This window comes from Callorhinus ursinus, unplaced genomic scaffold (genome assembly GCF_003265705.2).
Source record: "Callorhinus ursinus isolate GAN/ISIS: 27379988/994484 unplaced genomic scaffold, GSC_fseal_2.0 scaffold16, whole genome shotgun sequence".
NCBI classification, from domain to species: domain Eukaryota; kingdom Metazoa; phylum Chordata; class Mammalia; order Carnivora; family Otariidae; genus Callorhinus; species Callorhinus ursinus.
Genome location: NW_027397078.1, coordinates 12,301,809 through 12,321,257, shown reverse-complemented (window position 1 = coordinate 12,321,257; position 19,449 = coordinate 12,301,809). Strand labels below are relative to the sequence as shown.

At 35.8% G+C, this 19,449-nt stretch overlaps 1 protein-coding gene across 1 annotated transcript in view; it reads left to right on the top strand.

Moving 5' to 3' along the window:
- Positions 1-19,449, top strand: part of CFAP47 (cilia and flagella associated protein 47) — a 514,691-nt gene that overhangs the window by 493,304 nt on the left and 1,938 nt on the right. The window contains exon 63 of the mRNA XM_073901936.1: positions 15,035-15,203. Within this exon, the coding sequence (XP_073758037.1) occupies positions 15,035-15,203 (169 nt within the window). The remainder of the gene's footprint in view (positions 1-15,034; positions 15,204-19,449) is intronic.

Below are 19,449 nucleotides of genomic sequence, written 5' to 3'. Positions count from 1 at the left end.
CAATGTCTTGAGTCATATCCTAATTTATGTAGTCTCTTACTGTAATAATGCTAATGTTAATATTTTACAGATATGCTGAACCTGATATGGTTTATGATAAAAGTTCAAGATTGCATCTATGTCTCACTCAGCCTTCTCAGAGTAATAAATTAAGAGCTCAGTTCTCACTTTCTTGATTTCTTTACATTTATTAATTTTTTCTCAATTCAATCCCAACTGATTTTGGAACATAACTTCATACTTTCAGTCGGCGTTTGGAAAAAAATAACACAGTTACAAAATCAATTTCTTCAAAATGCCATTCAATTTATTTTTGTGTTTTCACTGGGCATCTTGATTTTTTTTTAATATTTTGAAGTTACCTTCTTATGGCTACAACCAAAAAATAGATGGCATATGATTCAGTTTCTAAAATAATAAGATCTGTTTCCTTATGCCCTTGTATAATTTTTAAGTAAAAAAAAGGCAATTATGGCAATATATCTGGGTAAAAGAAGCAAAAGGGAAACAGTCACTCTGCATCATAACAACCTCAATTTTCTGAGTTCATATTTTATTATTATTATTTTATTATGTTATGTTAATCACCGTACATTACATCATTAGTTTTTGATATAGTGTTCCATGATTCATTGTTTGTATATAACACCCAGTGCTCCATTCAGTACATGCCCTCTTTAATACCCATCACCAGGCAAACCCATCCCCCTACCTCCCTCCCCTCTAGAACCCTCAGTTTGTTTCTCAGAGTCCATAGTCTCTCATGGTTCGTCTCCCCCTCTGATGTCCCCCCCTTCATTTTTCCCTTCCTACTATCTTCTTCTTTTTTTTTTAAACATATAATGTATTATTTGTTTCAGACGTACAGGTCTGTGATTCAACAGTATTACACAACTCACAGCACTCACCATAGCACATACCCTCCCCAATGTCTATCACCCGGCCACCCCATCCTTCCCACCCCCCACCACTCCAGCAACACTCAGTTTGTTTCCTGAGATTAAGAATTCCTCATATCAATGAGATCATGTGATACATGTCTTTCTCTGATTGATTTATTTCGCTCAGCATAATACCTTCCAGTTCCATCCACATCATTGCAAATGGCAAGATTTCATTCCTTTTGATGTCTGCATAATATTCCATTGTATATATATATATATACCACATCTTCTTTATCCAGTCATCTGTTGATGGACATCTTGGCTCTTTCCATCGTTTGGCTATTGTGGATATTGCTGCTATAAACATCAGGGTGCACGTACCCCTTCGGATCACTACATTTGTATTTTTGGAGTAAATACCCAGTAGTGCAATTGCTGGGTCGTATGGTAGCTCTATTTTCAACTGTTTGAGGAACCTCCATACTGTTTTCCAGATTGGCTGCACCAGCTTGCATTCCCACCAACAGTGTAGGAGGGTTCCCCTTTCTCCGCTTCCCCGCCAACATCTGTCGTTTCCTGACTTGTTAATTTTAGCCATTCTGACTGGTGTGAGGTGGTATCTCATTGAGGTTTTGATTTGGACTTCCCTGTTGCCGAGTGATGTGGAGCACTTTTTCATGTGTCTGTTGGTCATTTGGATGTCTTCTTTGAAAAATGTCTGTTCATGTCTTCTGCCCATTTCTTGATTGGATCATTTGTTCTTGGGTGTTGAGTTTGGTAAGTTTTTTATAGATTTTGGATACTAGCCCTTTATCTGATATGTCATTTGCAAATATCTTCTCCCATTCCGACGGTAGTCTTTTGGTTTTGTGGACTGTTTCTTTTGCTGTGCAAAAGCTTTTTATCTTGATGAAGTCCCAATAGTTTTTACCCTTGTTTCCCTTGCCTTTGGTGATGTTTCAAGGAAGAAGTTGCTATGGCTGAGGTCGAAGAGGTTGCTGCCTGTGTTCCCCTCTAGGATTTTGATGGATTCCTGTCTCACATTGAGGTCTTTCAACCATTTTGAGTCTATTTTTGTGTGTGGTGTAAGGAAATGGTCCAGTTTCATTCTTCTGCATGTGGCTGTCCAATTTTCCCAGCATCATTTATTGAAGAGACTGTCTTTTTTCCATTGGACATTCTTTCCTGCTTTGTCGAAGATTAGTTGACCATATAGTTAAGGGTCCATTTCTGGGCTCTCTATTCTGTTCCATTGATCTATGTGTCTGTTATTGTGCCAGTACCATACTGTCTTGATGATGACAGCTTTGCAATAGAGCTGCAAGTCCGGAATTGTGATGCCACCGGCTTTGCTTTTCTTTTTCAACATTCCTCTGGCTATTCAGGGTCTTTTCTGGTTCCATACAAATTTTAGGATTATTTGTTCCATTTCTTTGAAAAAAGTGGATGGTATTTTGATAGGGATTGCTTTAAATGTGTGGATTGCTCTAGGTAGCATTGACATCATCACAATATTTGTTCTTCCAATCTGAACATGGAACGTTTTTCCATTTCTTTGTGTCTTCCTCAATTTGTTTCATGAGTATTTTATAGTTTTCTTTTTTTAATTTTTAAAAAGTGTTTATTTTTTATTATGTTATGTTAATCACCATACATTACATCATTAGTTTTTGATGTAGTGTTCCATGATTACATTTATCAGAAATTTTAGGATATAGTCATATATGTCAAATGCACTCAAAATGTGAAAAAAAAATTGATTCTTATGTCCTGAACTCTAATAGCCCTCTTCTATTGAGAAAGTGAATTAAAATTCCTCAAATATCCAAAAATGCCACAGAATATTTTCTGAAGTATAGATTTTAACTTTGTCCAGTTTTGGTTCTGAGGATGTAATAATGCACCCCTGGTATATTATTGACACAGGAGGATTTTTTTTAAGATTCAACAGAAAATAGAATTATCCTCATTAAGCAATTTAATGTGCGGGTTTGGGTGCATTTTTGATACATTTTAATGATTGAGTCTCCCTCATGAGGATGCAATTACATGTTGGCCATGTCCATAGTCATCTGAAGGCATGATTGAGTTAGCTGATCAAAACAGTTAACTCTTACAATTGGCAGTTAATTCTAGTTGTTGGCTAATAGTGCAGCTATTATTGGCAATAGTGCCAACATGAAGTCTCTATATCATGTGTGTCTCAAGTAGTTCGATTTTGTACATGGTGACTTGTTCCTCACAGTGTGTATTTGAAAAGAACCGCATGGCATTTTCTGACATAGACCTTCTGTTATACAGCATCACTTCAGCCACCTTCTGCTGGTTACAAAAGAGTCACTGTGTTGGCTTGGATTTATGAAAGGGAACACAGGCCCCACATTTCAGTGGCAAAAGTATTAAAGAATGTGTAAGCACGCTATGGTGGAATCTACTTACTTGAGTATTTTAAGCCTCTTCTAAGTCAATAAACTCTCTCCAGATTCCTCCTGGATATTTTCACCAGCAGGAATTCTTTTTGAGTGACAAGGCTCAGATCATGGTGGGCAACATACCAAGCAGCAGAAGGGAGTGCATTTATTTTTTCTTCATAAATCAATTTTCTAGGGCAGTTGAAAACTATCCTTTACCAAGTCTGTCTTTTTTTAAAATTAATTTATTTTTTTGAGAGAGAGAGAGAGAAAGAGTCCTCAAGCAGCCTCCCTGCTCAGCATGGAACCTACCCCCACAACATGGGGATCGATCCCAGGACCCCAAGATCACAACCTCAGCTTAGATCAAGAGTCAGGCACTTAACCGGCTGTACCACCCAGGCACCCCCATACCAAGTCTGTCTTTAAATTTATTTTAGGGGTGCCTGGGTGACTCAGTCAGTTGAGCATCTGACTCTTGGTTTTGGCTCAGGTCATGATCTCTCAGGGTCATGATCTCGGAGTTGTGAGAGAGAGCCCCATGTGGGGCTCTGCACTCAGGGCAGAGTCTGCTAGAGTCTCTCTCTCCCTCTCCCTCTGCCCCTCCCCTCCTCGCACTCTCTCTCAAATAAATAGATAAATCTTTAAAAAGGAAAAATAATTTATTTTAGATGACTCAATGATATAAATAAGCTACTGAATATATCCAGTTTACTTTCCACCTCTAGGAGGCTATACCCAGTTAGATACTGGAAATCTCAAGTCATTCAGAAAATCTATGAAACTAGTGGGGAACATATGAAAAAGAAACAAAATGGGTCAGGAAGACAGATTGACCTTCATATTCAGCCTTTGACCAGCTTCCCCACAAACCAAATCAACATCTCCCTTTTTTTTCAGTGATCAAGAGTAAAATAAGTTCTAAAGATAAATGACTCTATACCCTACTCACTACCCATTTTGTTTGTTTGTTTGTTTGCTGAGCATTCAGGGAGGGGAAAGGAGGAGGAAAAAAAACTGCATGGCAAGCCATGAAGTGGTAGCTATTCTGTCTCCTAAATTAAGTGATCTCTAGGGTGCCTGGGTGGCTCAGTCAGTTAAGCATCTGCCTTCAGTGAGCATCTGCCTTCAGCTCAGGTCATGATCCCAGAGCTTTGGGATTGAGTTTGGCATTGGACTCCCTGCTCAACGGGGAGTCTGCTTCTCCCTCTAACCCTTCCCCCACCGCTCCTGTGCACTCTCTCTCGTGCACTCTCTCGCTCTCTCTTTCTCTCTCTCGTGCAAATGCAAAAATAAATAAATAAAATCTTTAAAAAAATCTCTAAAACGTAAGAATCTCTGGGAGAGGAGGGAAGAGAAGGGGCCAAGAAACTTTATATTTTCATTACTTAAAGGAACTATAGTTTGGGGTGCCTGGGTGGCTCAGTCAGTTTAGCATCTGCCTTTGGCTCAGGTCATGATCTCAGGGTCCTGGGACTGAGCCCCACGTAGGGCTCCCTGCTCAGTGAGAAGTCTGCTTCTCCATCTCCCTCTGCCCGTGAGGGAGAGGTCATGCTTTCTTTCACACTCTCTCATGCTTTCTTTCACACTCTCTCTCTCTCAAATAAATAAAATAAAATCTTGGAAAAAAAAGACCATAGTTTGTTGAGGGATTTTAGGCATGATGATTTAGGGATGCAAAGTGTTCTGAAGAGTTAGGAGAAACACATAATAGAATTCAAAGTATCAAAATAGCTCATCTATTGTTCTTAGTGATATTATTAAAACACTGAAAATAATGTGTTTCCATTAAAGATCAGAGCTGTGTCAAATATAGGACAATATGAGCCCATTTAAGTGATTATTCGTTATCATTCCATTTTTCTTATTCCTTCATCTGCCTTACCTAAGAACAACACAATAAACAAAATAGTAAGTATTTGTTTCATTCCTACTAAATATTTAGCATATATAGAATTATTTAATTATATTTTTAAGATGCTATTAAATAGGCATCACTGTATCCAATTTACCTAAACATACACACACAAACACACGAGCACCCATCTTTACACAATCATTGCAAAGAACAAAGCAAATTACCAGCTTTGGTAGTGTTTAGTAGGCAGGGTGTCCATTTAGATAAGATGCCTCACCTCCTGTCTCCTCTCCTCCAGTCCCATCTCACCAGAGAAACCCTTGTTCACATCCTTATCCCAGCTTGGTATCCTGTGAACCTCAGATCAGACAATTCTGAATTGTGGTAGGCTAGAGAACACATCAAATCTCTGAGCTGTATTTTCAGTATCAGTAGCCCTGGGAACGCTGATAAACATTTCTGTTCCTTTAGAAGGTTATATCCAGCAATAACTTGGCAGATGTAAGGAGAACAGGTACCCTACCGGGCAGTATAATATAACAAATGCCGCATACATGAAGGGATAGTTTCTGTAAATATCTGTCATAACTGGGATTGGAAATTTTTCTATCAGATGCTTACCCTTTTCCATTAAGGTTGTTATTTTTAAATTTTATTTTTTTAACTTTTTCCAGCCTCACTTAAGTTGGATTCACAAATAAACTTTGTATATATTTAAGGTGTACAACTCAACAATTTGATATATATATGTATTGTGAAATGATACTCCCAATCACGGTAATTAGCCTATCCAACACCTCACATAGCTACCTTTTTTGTGTGTGGTGAAAACACTAATGATTCACTATTTTAGCAAATTTCAAGTATACAATACTTTTTTTTTAAAGATTTTATTTATTTATTCATGAGAGAGAGAGAGAGAGGCAGAGGGAGAAGCAGGTTCCCAAGGAGCAGGGAGCCCGATGCGGGACTCGATCCCAGGACCCTGGGATCATGACCTGAGCCGAAGGCAGACGCTTAACCATCTGAGCCACCCAGGCGCCCCTCAAGTATACAATACATTATTATTAACTATTGTCTCCATGCTGTACATTAAATCTTCAGAACTTATTTATCTTAAACCGAAAGTTTGTACCCTTTGACCAAAATCCTCCCATTTCCTCTAATCCCCAGCCCCTGGCGATCACTGTTCTACTCTCTGCTTTTATGAGTTCTACTTCTTTTAGATTCCACTTATAAGTGAGATCATGGAAAATTGCTTTTTCTGTGTCTGGTTTATTTTAATTAGCATAATGTCCTTCAAGTTCATATGTTGTTGCAAGTTTTAATTTTTTTTATGGCTTCACAATATTCCATTTTGTATATATACTACATTTTCTTTATCCACTCATCTGTTGACGGACACACGTTATTTCTGTATCTTGGCTATTGTGATTAATGCTACAATAAACATGGGAATACAGATATATCTTTGAGATACTGATTTCATTTCCTTTAGATATATACCCAGAAGTGGAATTGTTGGATCATATGACAATTCAGTTTTACTTTTTTGAGGAAAATTCCTATTATTTTCTGTAATGGCTGTGCCAGTTTTAAATCCCACCAACAGCATTCAAGAGTTCCCTTTTCTCCACATGCGTGCCAACACTTATTTTTTTACTTCTTGGTAATAGCCATTTTAACAGAGGTGAAGTGATATCTCGTGTTTTGATTTGCATTTCTCTGATGATTTGTGATGCTGAACATCTTTTCATATATTTGTTGGCCATTTTTATGTCTTCTTTGCAAAAATACCTATTTAGGTCCTATGCCAATTTTTTAAATAGGGTTATTTGAGTATTATTGCTATTGACTTGCATTAGTTCCTTATATATTAGCCCCCATCAGATATACAGTCTACAAATATTTTCTTCAATTCCATAGGTTGCCTTTTTATTTTGTTGATTTTGTCCTTTGCTGTGCAGAAATTTTTTCTTTTGGTATAGTCCCACTTCTTTATTTTTGTTTTTTTGCCACTGCTCTTGATGTCATGTCCAAAATATCATTTCCAAGACAAGGAGCTTTTTCCCTATGTTTTCTTCTGGGGTTTTTACATGTTTTTATGGGATTTGGGTCTGATATTTATATCTCTAATCCATTTTGATTTGATTTTTGTGTGTGGTGTAAGATAGGGATCCAGTTTTATTCTTCTGCATGTGGTTTTCCAGTTCTTCCAGCCACATTTATTGATGAAACTACCCTTTTTTTTTTTAAGCCATTCAGGATCCTTAGACATTAAATATGAATTTTATGATTTTTTTCCTATTTCTTTAACAAATGCCATTGGGATTTTGATGAGGATTACATTGATTCTGTTGATTGCTTTGGGTACTATGGACATTTTAACAATATTAATTGTTCCTGTCCATGGACATTGGGATATCTTTCCATTTATTATCTTCAATTTCTTTCGTCATTGTCTTATAGTTTTCAGTGTATAGATCTTTAAACTCCTTGGTTAAATTTATTTCTAAGTATTTTATTCTTTTTCATGCTATTTTAAATAGGATAGTTTTTTAAATTTCTTTTACAAATAGTTCATTGCTATTGTATAAAAATGCAACTGATTTTTGTATGTTGACTTTATATCCTGAAGTTTTACCGAATTCACTTATTAGTCTAACAGGTTTTTTGTGTAATCATTCTACATGTAAGAATGTCATGTATCTGCTATGCCATCTGCTAACAGAGATAGTGGTCTTAGAGGAAAAGCTTTGGCTTTTCAGTGTTGAGTATGATGTTAGCTGTGGGTTTTTCATATGTGGCCTTTATTATGTTGAAGTAATTTCCTTCTATTCCTAGATTTCGTCATAGAAGAGTGTTGAATTTTGTCAAATGTTTTTCCTACATAAATTGAGATTATTATGTATTTTTTATCTTTCATTCTGTGAAAGTGGTATATCATATTGATTGACTTTCTTATGTTGAGCCTTCCTTACATCCTATTTGGACATGGTATATGATCCTATTAATGTGAGTTGAATTCCATTTGGTAGTATTTGTTGAGGATTTTTGCATCTATATTCATCAGGGATATTGGCCTGTAGTTTTCTTGTGTCTTTTTCTGGCTTTGGTATCAGGATAATATTGATGTAAATAAATTAAATTTGGAAGTATTCCCTGCTCTACAATATTTTGGAAGAGTTTGAGATAGGTTGCTGTTAATTCTTCTGTAAATATTTGGTAGAATTCACCATCTGGTCCTGGACTTTTCTTTGTTGGGAGGATTTTGATTGCTGATTCAATCTCCTTAATATTTATAGGTCCATTCAGAGTTTTTATTTCTTCATGATTCAGTCTTGGTAGATTGCATTTTTCTAGGAATTTATTCATTTCTTCTAGGTTGTATAATTTTTTTGGTGTATAATTGTTCATAGCAGTCTCTTATGATTGTTTTTATTTCTGGGGCATCAGTTATAACATCCCCTTTTTCATTTATGATTTTATTTATTTGAGTCTTCTCTCTTCTTTTTTTTTTTGTCTAGCTCAATGTCAATTTTGTTGATCTTTTCAAAAAATCCACTCTTAGTTTGACTCTTAGTTGATTTTTTTTTAATTCTGTATTTATTTCTGCTCTCATCTTTATTATTTCCTTCTTTCTGCTAACTTTGGGTTGAATTTGTTCTTTTTTTTTCCTATCTTCTTAAGGTGTAGAATTAGGTTGTTTATTTGAGATCTTCTTTTTTAATGTAGGCTTTTATCACTATAAAATTCCCTCTAAGTACTACTTTTGCTGCAGTCTATAAGCTTTGGTATGTTGTGTTTTCACTTCTGTTTGTCTCAAGTATTTTCTAGTATCTTTTTAATTTCTTCTTTGATTTATTGGTTATTCAATAGTTTGTTGTTTAATTTCCACATATTTATTTATTTCCCAGGTTTCCTTCTGCTATTGATATCTAGTTTTATTCCATTGTGGTGGGAAAAGACAGCTGGTATGATTTCAGTCCTTAAGCTTATTCAGCCTTGATTTGTGACCTAACCTCCAATCCATCCTAGATATTGTTCCATGTGCACCTAAGAAAAATGTAATTGCTGTCACTGTTGAGTGGAATGTTTTGTATACATCTATGAGATCCTTTTGGTCTATAGTGTTGTTCCAGTCTTCTTTTTTCTTATTCATCCTCTGTCTGAGTTTTCTATCTATTAATGAAAGCAGAGTATTAAAATCTGCTACTATTTATTATTCTATTGCTATCTATTTCTCCCTTAATTCTGTCAATCTTTGGTACATACATTTAGGTGCTCTGCTGCTGGGTGTGTGTGTGTGTGTATACATATATATATAGTAAATTGATTCTTTATCATTATATAATGGCCTTCTTTGTCTCCTGTTACAGATTGTTATTAGTCTACTTTGTCTAAGTAAGGCTATCCATGCTCTTTTGTTTAGCATTTCATGGAATATCTCTTTCCTTCCTTTAACTTTCAGCCTATGTGTATCTTTAAATCTAACGTTAATCTTTTCACAAAGAAATGGAAAAACCTTCCATGTTCATGGATTAGAAGAACAAATATTGTTAAAATGTCTATGCTGCCTAGAGCAATCTATACATTTAGTGCAATTTCTATCAAAATACCACCTTTTTTCACAGAGCTGAAACAAATAATCCTAAAATTTGTATGGAACAAGAAAACACCCCAAATAGCCAAAAGAATGTTGAAAAAGAAAACCAGAGCTGGTGGCATCACAATGCCAGACTTCCAGCTCTATTATAAGGTGTAATCATCAAGACAATATGGTACTGGCACAAAAACAGACACATAGATCAGTGGAACAAAATAGAGAACCCAGAAATGGACCCTCAACTCTACGGTCCACTAATCTTCAACAATGCAGGAAAGAATATCCAATGGAAAAAAGGCAGTCTCTTCAATAAATGGTGTTAGGAAAATTGGACAACATAAAGAAGAATGAAACTGGACCATTCTCTTACACCATACACAAAGAAACTCAAAATGGGTGAAAGACCTTAATGTGAGACAGGAATCCATCAAAATCCTAGAGGAGAACACAGGCAGCAACCTCTTCGACCTCAGCCACAACAACTTCTTGCTAGACATATCTCCAAGGCAAGGGAAACAAAGGCAAAAATGAACTATTGGAACTTCATCAAGATATATATCTTTTGCACAACAAGGAAACAGTTGACAAAACCAAAAGACAACGAACGGAATGGGAGAAGATATTTGCAAATGTCTTATCAGATAAAGGGCTAGTATCCAAAATCTATAAAGAACTTATCAAACTCAACACCCAAAAAACAAATAATCCACTGAAGAAATAGGCAGAAGACATGAACAGACATTTCTCCAAAGAAGACATACACATGGCCAACAGACACATGAAAAAATGTTCCACATCACTTGGCATCAGGGAAATACAAATCAAGACCACAATGAGAGGGACGCCTGGGTGGCTCAGTTGGTTAAGTGACTGCCTTCAGCTCAGGTCATGATCCTTGAGTCCCGGGATCGAGTCCCACATCGGGCTCCCTGCTCAGCAAGGAGTCTGCTTCTCCCTCTGACCCTCTTCCCTCTCGTGCTCTCTATCTCTCATTCTCTCTCTCTCAAATAAATAAATAAATATAATCTTTAAAAAAAAAAACACACACAATGAGATACCACCTCACACCAGTCAGAATGGCTGAAATTTACAAGACAGGAAACAACAAATGGTGAGGATGCCGAGAAAGGGGAACCCTCTTACACTGTTGGTGAGAATGCAAGCTGGTGCAGCCAGTCTGGAAAACAGTATGGCGGTTCCTCAAAAAGTTGATAATACAGCTACCTTTTGACCCAGCAGTTGCACTACTAGCTATTTGCCCCAAAGATATAAATGTAGTGATCCGAAGGGGCACCTCTACCCAGTGTTTATTGCAGCAATGTCCACAATAGCCAAACTATGGAAGGAGCCCAGATGTCCATCGACAGGTGAATGGATAAAGAAGATGTGGTATAGATATATACATTGGAATATTACTCAGCCATCAAAAAATGAAATCTTGCCATTTGCAATAACGTGGATAGAACTAGAGGGTATTATGCTAAGCGAAATAAGTTAATCAGAGAAAGACAGTTATCATGATCTCACTGATATGTGGAATTTAAGAAACAAAACAGGATCATAGGGGAAGGGAGGGAAAAATGAAGCAAGATGAAATCAGAGAGGGAGACAAACCATAAGAGACTCTTAATCATAGCAAACAAACTGAGGGTTGCTGGAGGGGAGGGGGGTGGGGGGATGGAGTAACCGGGTGATGGACATTGAGGGCACGTGATGTAATGAGCACTGGGTATTATGTAAGACTGAATCACTGAACTCTAACTCTGAAACTAATAGTATACTATATGTTAATTAACTGAATTTAAATTTAAAAAATATATTTAGTCTCTTGTAGACAGCATACACTTGGATCTTGTTTTTCATCCAGTCAGCTACTATATCTTGTGACTGGGAGTCTGATTGTTTTATATTTGAAATAATTATTGATAGGGAAGGACTTACTGTTGCCATTTTGTTGTTTTTTGTATGTCTTATAGCTCTTTTGTCCATCTTTTCCTTTCTTGTTGTCTTCCTTTGTGTAGTATTGATGTATTTTTGTAGTGACACACTTTGATTTCCTTCTCATTTTCTTTTTGGTATCTTCTGTAGGTGTTTGTGGTTACTATGGGGCTTACATAAAATAACTTATAGGCTTAATAATCTATTTTAGGCTGATAACAACTTTAATTGCATACAAAATCTCTATATTTTGTTAGTGATGTACAGATTACATATTTTTATATCATGTATCCATTAATACATTTTATAATTTTATTTTTTATACTTTTATCTTTTAACATTTATGCTACAATTAAGAAATGATTCATGTACCCCCATTACAGTATTCAGTGTTGTGTATTTTTCTGTATATTTACCTTTACCAGTAAGCTTTTACTTTCAAATACTTTTGTGTTGCTGTCTAACATCTTTTCATTTCAATTCGAAGGACTCCCTTTAGTATGTCTTGTAAGACAGGTCTAATGGTGTTTAACTCCCTCAGCTTTTGTTTATCAGGGAAAGTCTTTATCTTCTTCATTTTTGAAAGACAATTTTGCTAGATACAGTATTTTTGGTTGACAATTTGTTTTTAGCTCTTCAAACATACCATTCCACTCACTTCAGGCTTGCAAGGTTTCTATGAGGAATCTACTAATGGTCTTACAAGGGTGGCCTTGTATATGAGGAGTCACTTTTTTCTTGCTGCTTTCAAAATTCTCTTTTTGTCTTTAATTGTTGACATTTTGATTATGTGTCTCATTGTGGAGTTCTTTAGTTTCATCCTATTTGGAATATGTTGGATTTCACAAATCTGTATGTCTCTTTCCTTCCTCAGATTTGGAATTTTCTGGCCATTATTTCTTTAAGTAAGTTTTCTGCCCCTATTTCTCCCTTCTTTTGAGACTCATTATGTGTATATTGGTGACTTGACATTGCTGTATAAGTCCTTTAGATTTTCTTTACTCTGTTTCATTTCTTTTTCCTTTTGCTCTTCTAACTGGATGATTTCAAATGACTTATCTTTGGGTTCCCTGATTACTTCTGCTTGATCAACTCCATTGTTGAACCCCTCTAGTGAGTTTTTCAGTTCAGTTATTGTCTTCTTCAGCTCCAGAATTTGTTTGGCCTTTTTTATATTTTCTCTTTGTTCTGTTCATGCATTATTTTCCTGATAGTGTTGAGCATCTTCGTGACAGTTATTTTGAACGGTCAGTAATTCCTCTACTTCCATTTCTTTATGATGTGTTTCTAGAGATTTCTTTTGTTCCTTTAATTGAATCATTTTTTCCTGTCTTTATGTTCTTTGTAACTTTGTGTTGATATCCACACATTTGAAAAAAATAGCCACCTCTCTCAGTCTTCATAAACTAGCTTCATACAGAGAAAGATCTTCACCACTCAGACCAACTAGAGATCCTGGGGACACCTCAGATCTTTTTTGTGAGTACATCTGTCTGAACTTGTGTGTGAAGATTACAGGGTTTTGCTGGTTTCTAATTTTTCAGGAATTCCTAACCTCTTGCTCTCTTTGCTATCTGTCTTCTGTACCCTGGCACTCTGAAGCAGCAATACACCAACCAGATCTTTTATTTTTTTTTCCCTCAGTAGCCTTTAGGTATCTAGATTTTGCCAAGTTCTGTCAGTTCTCTGAGACAGGATGGCCATAAACCAGAATGTTGGGCAGCCCACTGAAAAGCCAGGAAGTTTGACACATGTTCCACTCTTCTTTTTCCACACTTAAGGAGACACTTCTGAGCTGTATCAACCTGCTGGGACCTCTGGATCACCAGCACCCTGCCCAGCTTGTTCTTAGAAGCCCCCATGCATCTATAGTATGTCAGGTCCCATCAGTACTTCAAGACAAGCAAGACAGAAGCCAGTCCTCCCTTCACATACCAACCAGAAGTCCAATTGTTGGATATTTGGTCTACTCTTCTCTTTACTTCCCTAGGGAAAAATGGAAGCTGAGAATTTCCTCCCAATCATGTGCTATTGCACTGGTATGGAGGGCAGACTGTGGTGAGAGCATGCCACAAATTTTCCTACTGACTTCAAAACAGCTGATTTTGTGCTCACCTAGAAGGCAGAGGTCTCTTAACTAGTTTCTGAATTTCTCATAATGGGAATTGGTCTTTGTATTGTTGTTCCTTGGGAGAAAAGAGGGTCTGGGTCTTCCTATTCCACCAGAACCCCTGGGTATTCTGTTTTATACATTTTTTAAATTTATTGCATCATGCATCATTGCCTGGTAATAAGCATTGGTAATAAGATGTTTTAGAACAACAATCATAATAATGATTATATTAATATTGATTAAACCTTATAGAGCACTTCCTACATGTCAGGTACTGATCGAATGGCTTTATAGGTTATTAAATTCATTTAAGAGATATGAAAACTGAGGTACAAAAAAGTAAACTGTCTAAAGTTATGCACCTACATGGAGCTGGGATTCCAATCCAGGCCATCCATATCCATAGTCCACTTTCTCAAACCCTCTGAGATGATACTCAATACATTTGCTGAGGGGATCACTGAGTCCCAACCTGAATCTCCCATCTCCTTTTCTATGATTCACTGTTGGATCTGTTCTAGGAAATTGTTCTTTACCTTGTACTTGCATCACCCCAGCAGTTTGGATTTAAAATTCCTCATGTACAACTTCCCATGCAGTGTACTCCTCCCCTGTTTTATTCTACCAAATGAGTTCCTCAACTTCTCTTACCATCTTCATCTCAAATGTAATCAACCTTGACATGAAAATGGTCACTTGAATCCTAAATGCCACTCAGTTCACTTCAGATCATAGCAACTCATCTTCAGGCTCAAGAATCTTTAATGAACCTGCAAAGTACTTTCATCTCACTTCACAAGTGGAAAGCTAAAGGAGAGTGAGCAACCACATTGGAATAGTAATAAAAACAAAGGCTTCATGATAGCTGTTCTAGCCATGCATTTTGGATATGAATTTATTTACAAGTGATTACATTTTAATATGGGACATTGAGTTCTTCAAATTTTTATAGGGACAACATTTTATTCTTTGTACCCTAAAAACATAAGACATCATTTTAAAAATCTTTAAGATTCCATTTTGTCACCCTGGGAAGAATGACACTTCAGTAATTTTTAAAAGGCCTCCTAACTCTTACCAAGTAACAAGCATTAGGCTCATAGGGGCATGGCAGCATTCAAGTTTAACTGTAGTCCTATGCAACAGGATATAAATTCTATCCATCAAGTGCTCACAAAGAGTAATGATAAAATTTAAAGTTAATATTTATTTTTTTTGTTCTAGAAATCCCGAGCCATTCACTGCATACTTCCTACCCGGCAGTGATCCTGAGTTTTTTGTAAAACCTCAGGTTGGAGAACTTCCTCCTTTTGACACTGAAGGAACTGTCCTCCTTGTGGGTTTCAAACCCCGAATGTACAGTAGGAAATACAAAGCAACATTAGCAATACAGGTGAGTTCTTTGATGTCACTAAAGGCATGAAAAGAGAAAAGGTTTCACCCAAGTAAAGAATAGCAATATTACCTTGCAAAAGCCAACATATTTCAACTACTCTGTCTTGTTTTAATTTTCTTTTGCCCAGTAAAGAACTTGTAAATATGGAATATAGCAAAAAAGTTATCATCACCAGTGGGAAGTAAGAAATTATTTCTCTTCCATATTAAGAAAATGCAGGAGAGATAAATATTGACTGTAAAGTGATTTCTATATTCACATATTGTTATCCGTAATAACCCATTCAAGGACTTCAGGTGATTTGAGACAGAGATTTTGAAATCTTTAATTAAGGCATAAGGTACTGTTAAAATGTTAAAGTCGAAAATGAAGAAAATTAAATAGAAGATAAAACTGATTTTGAATTGAGAAAAACACAATGTAGTGAGCCATTAATATAAAAGTCTGCTCAAGTGATCATCTTATTAAAAGTTAAGATAAACACAATTTTGAAAATTTATGCAGTAAGCAAAATTTCTCCATCAGATTTCACACATGTATTTTACTAATAGCTTTTAGGCTAAAGAGAATTTTCAAATTATTTCTGAAAAGATGCCTATTGCCAGTATCTAGTTTCAGTAGCACAGACACAAAGGACATGTGGTTATGTTTCAAGACACAACCCCTGGTGCCAAAGTGATTAGTAGACTTCTAAATCAGACACTAATTAAGCAGTGCCATGGGCAGAAAAATGTGTTGTTACTGTTTTAATGAATAGAGAAAAGAATAATGTTGACTATGTCTCAAGAAAATTATTTATATTTTTCATCTTTCTGGGAATTCTTACAACCCAGGTAATAAAAATATAAAGCCTCTGGACCCTTGCTGCACATCGCCCTTTGCTATATAGATGCTTGATTTAAAATGATCATGTCGTACCTGCTCCTTAAGAATAAGGACATACTCTTACTCTAAGGGGATTAAATGACATATTTAAAAACAGGTTTACAAGTGAAAATGATGTTTATTTCACCTAGTGAACATTTCTGAAATTAACTATGTTGGAGGCTTTCCCAACAAAATTTTTGCCTGGTTTCCCTATGTTGATTTAACAATTAAATCACTGGAAGCAGAATTAAAGGGTTTCTGTGAGAGAATAAGTTGACATATGGGATCAAATGGAAATGTGAAATTTTCATTTAGTCTGAAGTGGTGCAGTTTGATAAAGCTTATGTGGGGAAAATTGAGATTGTAATGTGTTTAAGAAATCACTATTTTGTTGATTCTATTTTTATTTTGGAAAATTCCAAATGTGAGTAGAAAGAATAATTAATCTATATACATTCATCTTCCAGTATGAACACTTATTAAATCATAGCCAATTCAAGTATATTCCCACCCCCTTCCCCATATTCCATATTATTTTGAAGAAAATCCCAGACATCTTATTTTCTTCAACTATTTCCTATTAATCTCTAAAAGACCAAAATTGTAACCATACCATTATCACATATAAAAATTTACAATAATTCCTTAATATCACGACATATCAAATATCCATTTAGTGTTCAAATTTCCAATTGACTCATAAATCTCATATTTTTTAACATAAAAAAGTATTAACTTACAAGAAGTTGCAAAAATAGTACATAGAGTCCTGTGAATCCTTCTCCCAGCTTTTCCAAATGGTGAGATTTTATAGAGCTATAGTACTATATTTAAATACTGTTAACTAAGCCAGAGACCTTATTTCATTTTCAGCATTTTTCACATATATTTGTGTGTGTGTGTCTGGTTCTAGGCAATTTGAACCCAGGTATAGAGCTGTATAACTACAGTCACAACTGAGATACAGAACTCTTCTAACACAACTGTGGGAACTGGTAACAGTATGGAAACTGTGTCCTGCTAACTCCTTATGGTCACATCTAATACTGTAACTCCTTCTTTACCCTGGCAACCACTAACCTTTTCTCCATCTCTATGATTTTCTCATTTATAGAATATTACGTGAATGGAATCATACTCTATGAACCTTTTGAGATTGGCTTTTTATGCTGAATATAATGCCCTTGAGAGTCATAAAATTTATTGCATATATCAAATCAATGACTTTGATATCACAGTTCAAACATTGTCTGATTCTAAAACCCTGCTCTTAAGGACAACACCACGATGTCTCACATGATAAATGTGAAGAATTTTAAAAGTTAATTCATTATCTAAATAAAAATTGCTGTGTACGGTATTTTTTTTAAAGATTTTATTTATTTATTTGAGAGAGAGAGAATGAGAGATAGAGAGCACGAGAGGGAAGAGGGTCAGAGGGAGAAGCAGACTCCCTGCTGAGCAGGGAGCCAGATGCGGGACTCGATCCCGGGACTCCAGGATCATGACCTGAGCTGAAGGCAGTCGCTTAACCAACTGAGCCACCCAGGCACCCACTGTGTACGGTATTATCATCTTTTTTAAACTGTTGATTTTAAGCATTAAATCAATTAATACTTATATATGAAACATATGACCTTCATTGTGCTTTACTTAGAAATAAAAATGAGGATCTTTAAGAACAGTTTAGTTAAATATTAACCTACAGAAACTTCAGCAACTACATTAGCAAGCTTCATGGGTTCCCTTTCAATTAAACCATATTTAGAATGACTAAAAACTGCTTTTTCCCTACTATTAAACAAGGCATATAGCACTAGCTTTGAGAGACTTAAGTTGACTTGGTCAGACTGTTACAAAAAAGCAATGTTACTCAAAGAGAATAAATAGTCCACTCAGCTTTCCATGGTGGACATGATAAATCTTAAATAGTTTATACAAAAATATGAAAGCTCGGTGAGCGCTGTGAATTGTGCAAGACTGTTGAATCACAGATCTGTACTTCTGAAACAAATAACGCAACATATGTTAAGAAAAAAGAAAAAGAAAAAAAAAGAAAAAAAAAGAAAAAAGAAAAAGAAGAAGATAGCAGGAGAGGAAGAATGAAGGGGAGTAAGTCAGAGGGGGAGACGAACCATGAGAGATGATGGACTCTGAAAAACAAACTGAGGGTTCTAGAGGGGAGGAGGGTAGGGGGATGGGTTAGCCTGGTGATGGGTATTAAAGAGGGCACATTCTGCATGGAGCACTGGGTGTTATGAACAAACAATGAATCATGGAACACTATACCAAAACAAAAATATGAAAGCTATCCAAATTATCCAAGATAAAACATATAATGCTTGTACAAAAGTAATATCTATGGACCTATTAAAACTAGAGACATAATCAGATGTAAGTAATATGTATGTAAATGCATTGCTTTTAAAGGAATAAATCATTGCATGAAACTGTAAGAAATGGCATTTTATTTATATATATAAATCTTGGTTTGTATTTTCTCTTAAGCAGACCTGAAATAGGGATTCGAATCCAAGTAGCATATTTCCTACATGATCTCAAGAAACAGATGCAGGAAAGCCAAGATATGAGATAGAAAAGGAATGGAAACCAATGAAGGGTGCTTTTTCAAGGCAATTACCACAGTGGGCATCTGTAATTTAATCCCATGGAATTTCTATGGAAAATAGTGTGGAACACACTACAGAATATTTACACCTGATGGGGCTAGAGAGTTGGGGGGGGGTGTTTTTTGTTTTGTTTTGTTTTCTGAAAAACTCATGAGTCAAGAGGTATAGATATTGGCAATTGGAAGTTGGGGCAGGCAATGAAATGGAAATACCTGAGGGATGTGGGTCGGCACAGCCCACATCTGCTAATGGGCTGTTTCCATTCATAAGAATGTGTCCTTTAAAGCATAGCTTTGAGCATTCATTCCGTGAGGTCTTTGGCTTTGGCTGATCCCTTTTCATACTACAAAGATATTACTGAAATATGGGAATTTCATCTGTTTAAAAAATAGTTGTTTCTTTTTAATTTCTTTAAATAAGTAGTTGAGGAGTATAATTGTCAATTTGACATTCTTTTTTAAAACCAGCAGTGATTCTCAGAGGCACTAGTAACGTGGAGGTATTGATTTATTCTTACATTATTTTAACATAAGCTTTTTAATTTATATTTTCAAAAGGAGATTCAGAGTGGAAGACACAGAGCTATATCTTTAAAGTATGTTCAAAAATACAATGAGTCACTGTATTTATTTACAACTTGAAGAAAGTTTAACTCTAGAAATGAGAACTGTAATATTTAATTTTTATAAAATAAACATATTCTTAGTACCATATAGAGTGTTGGAATAAAGGACATGAATGACTTC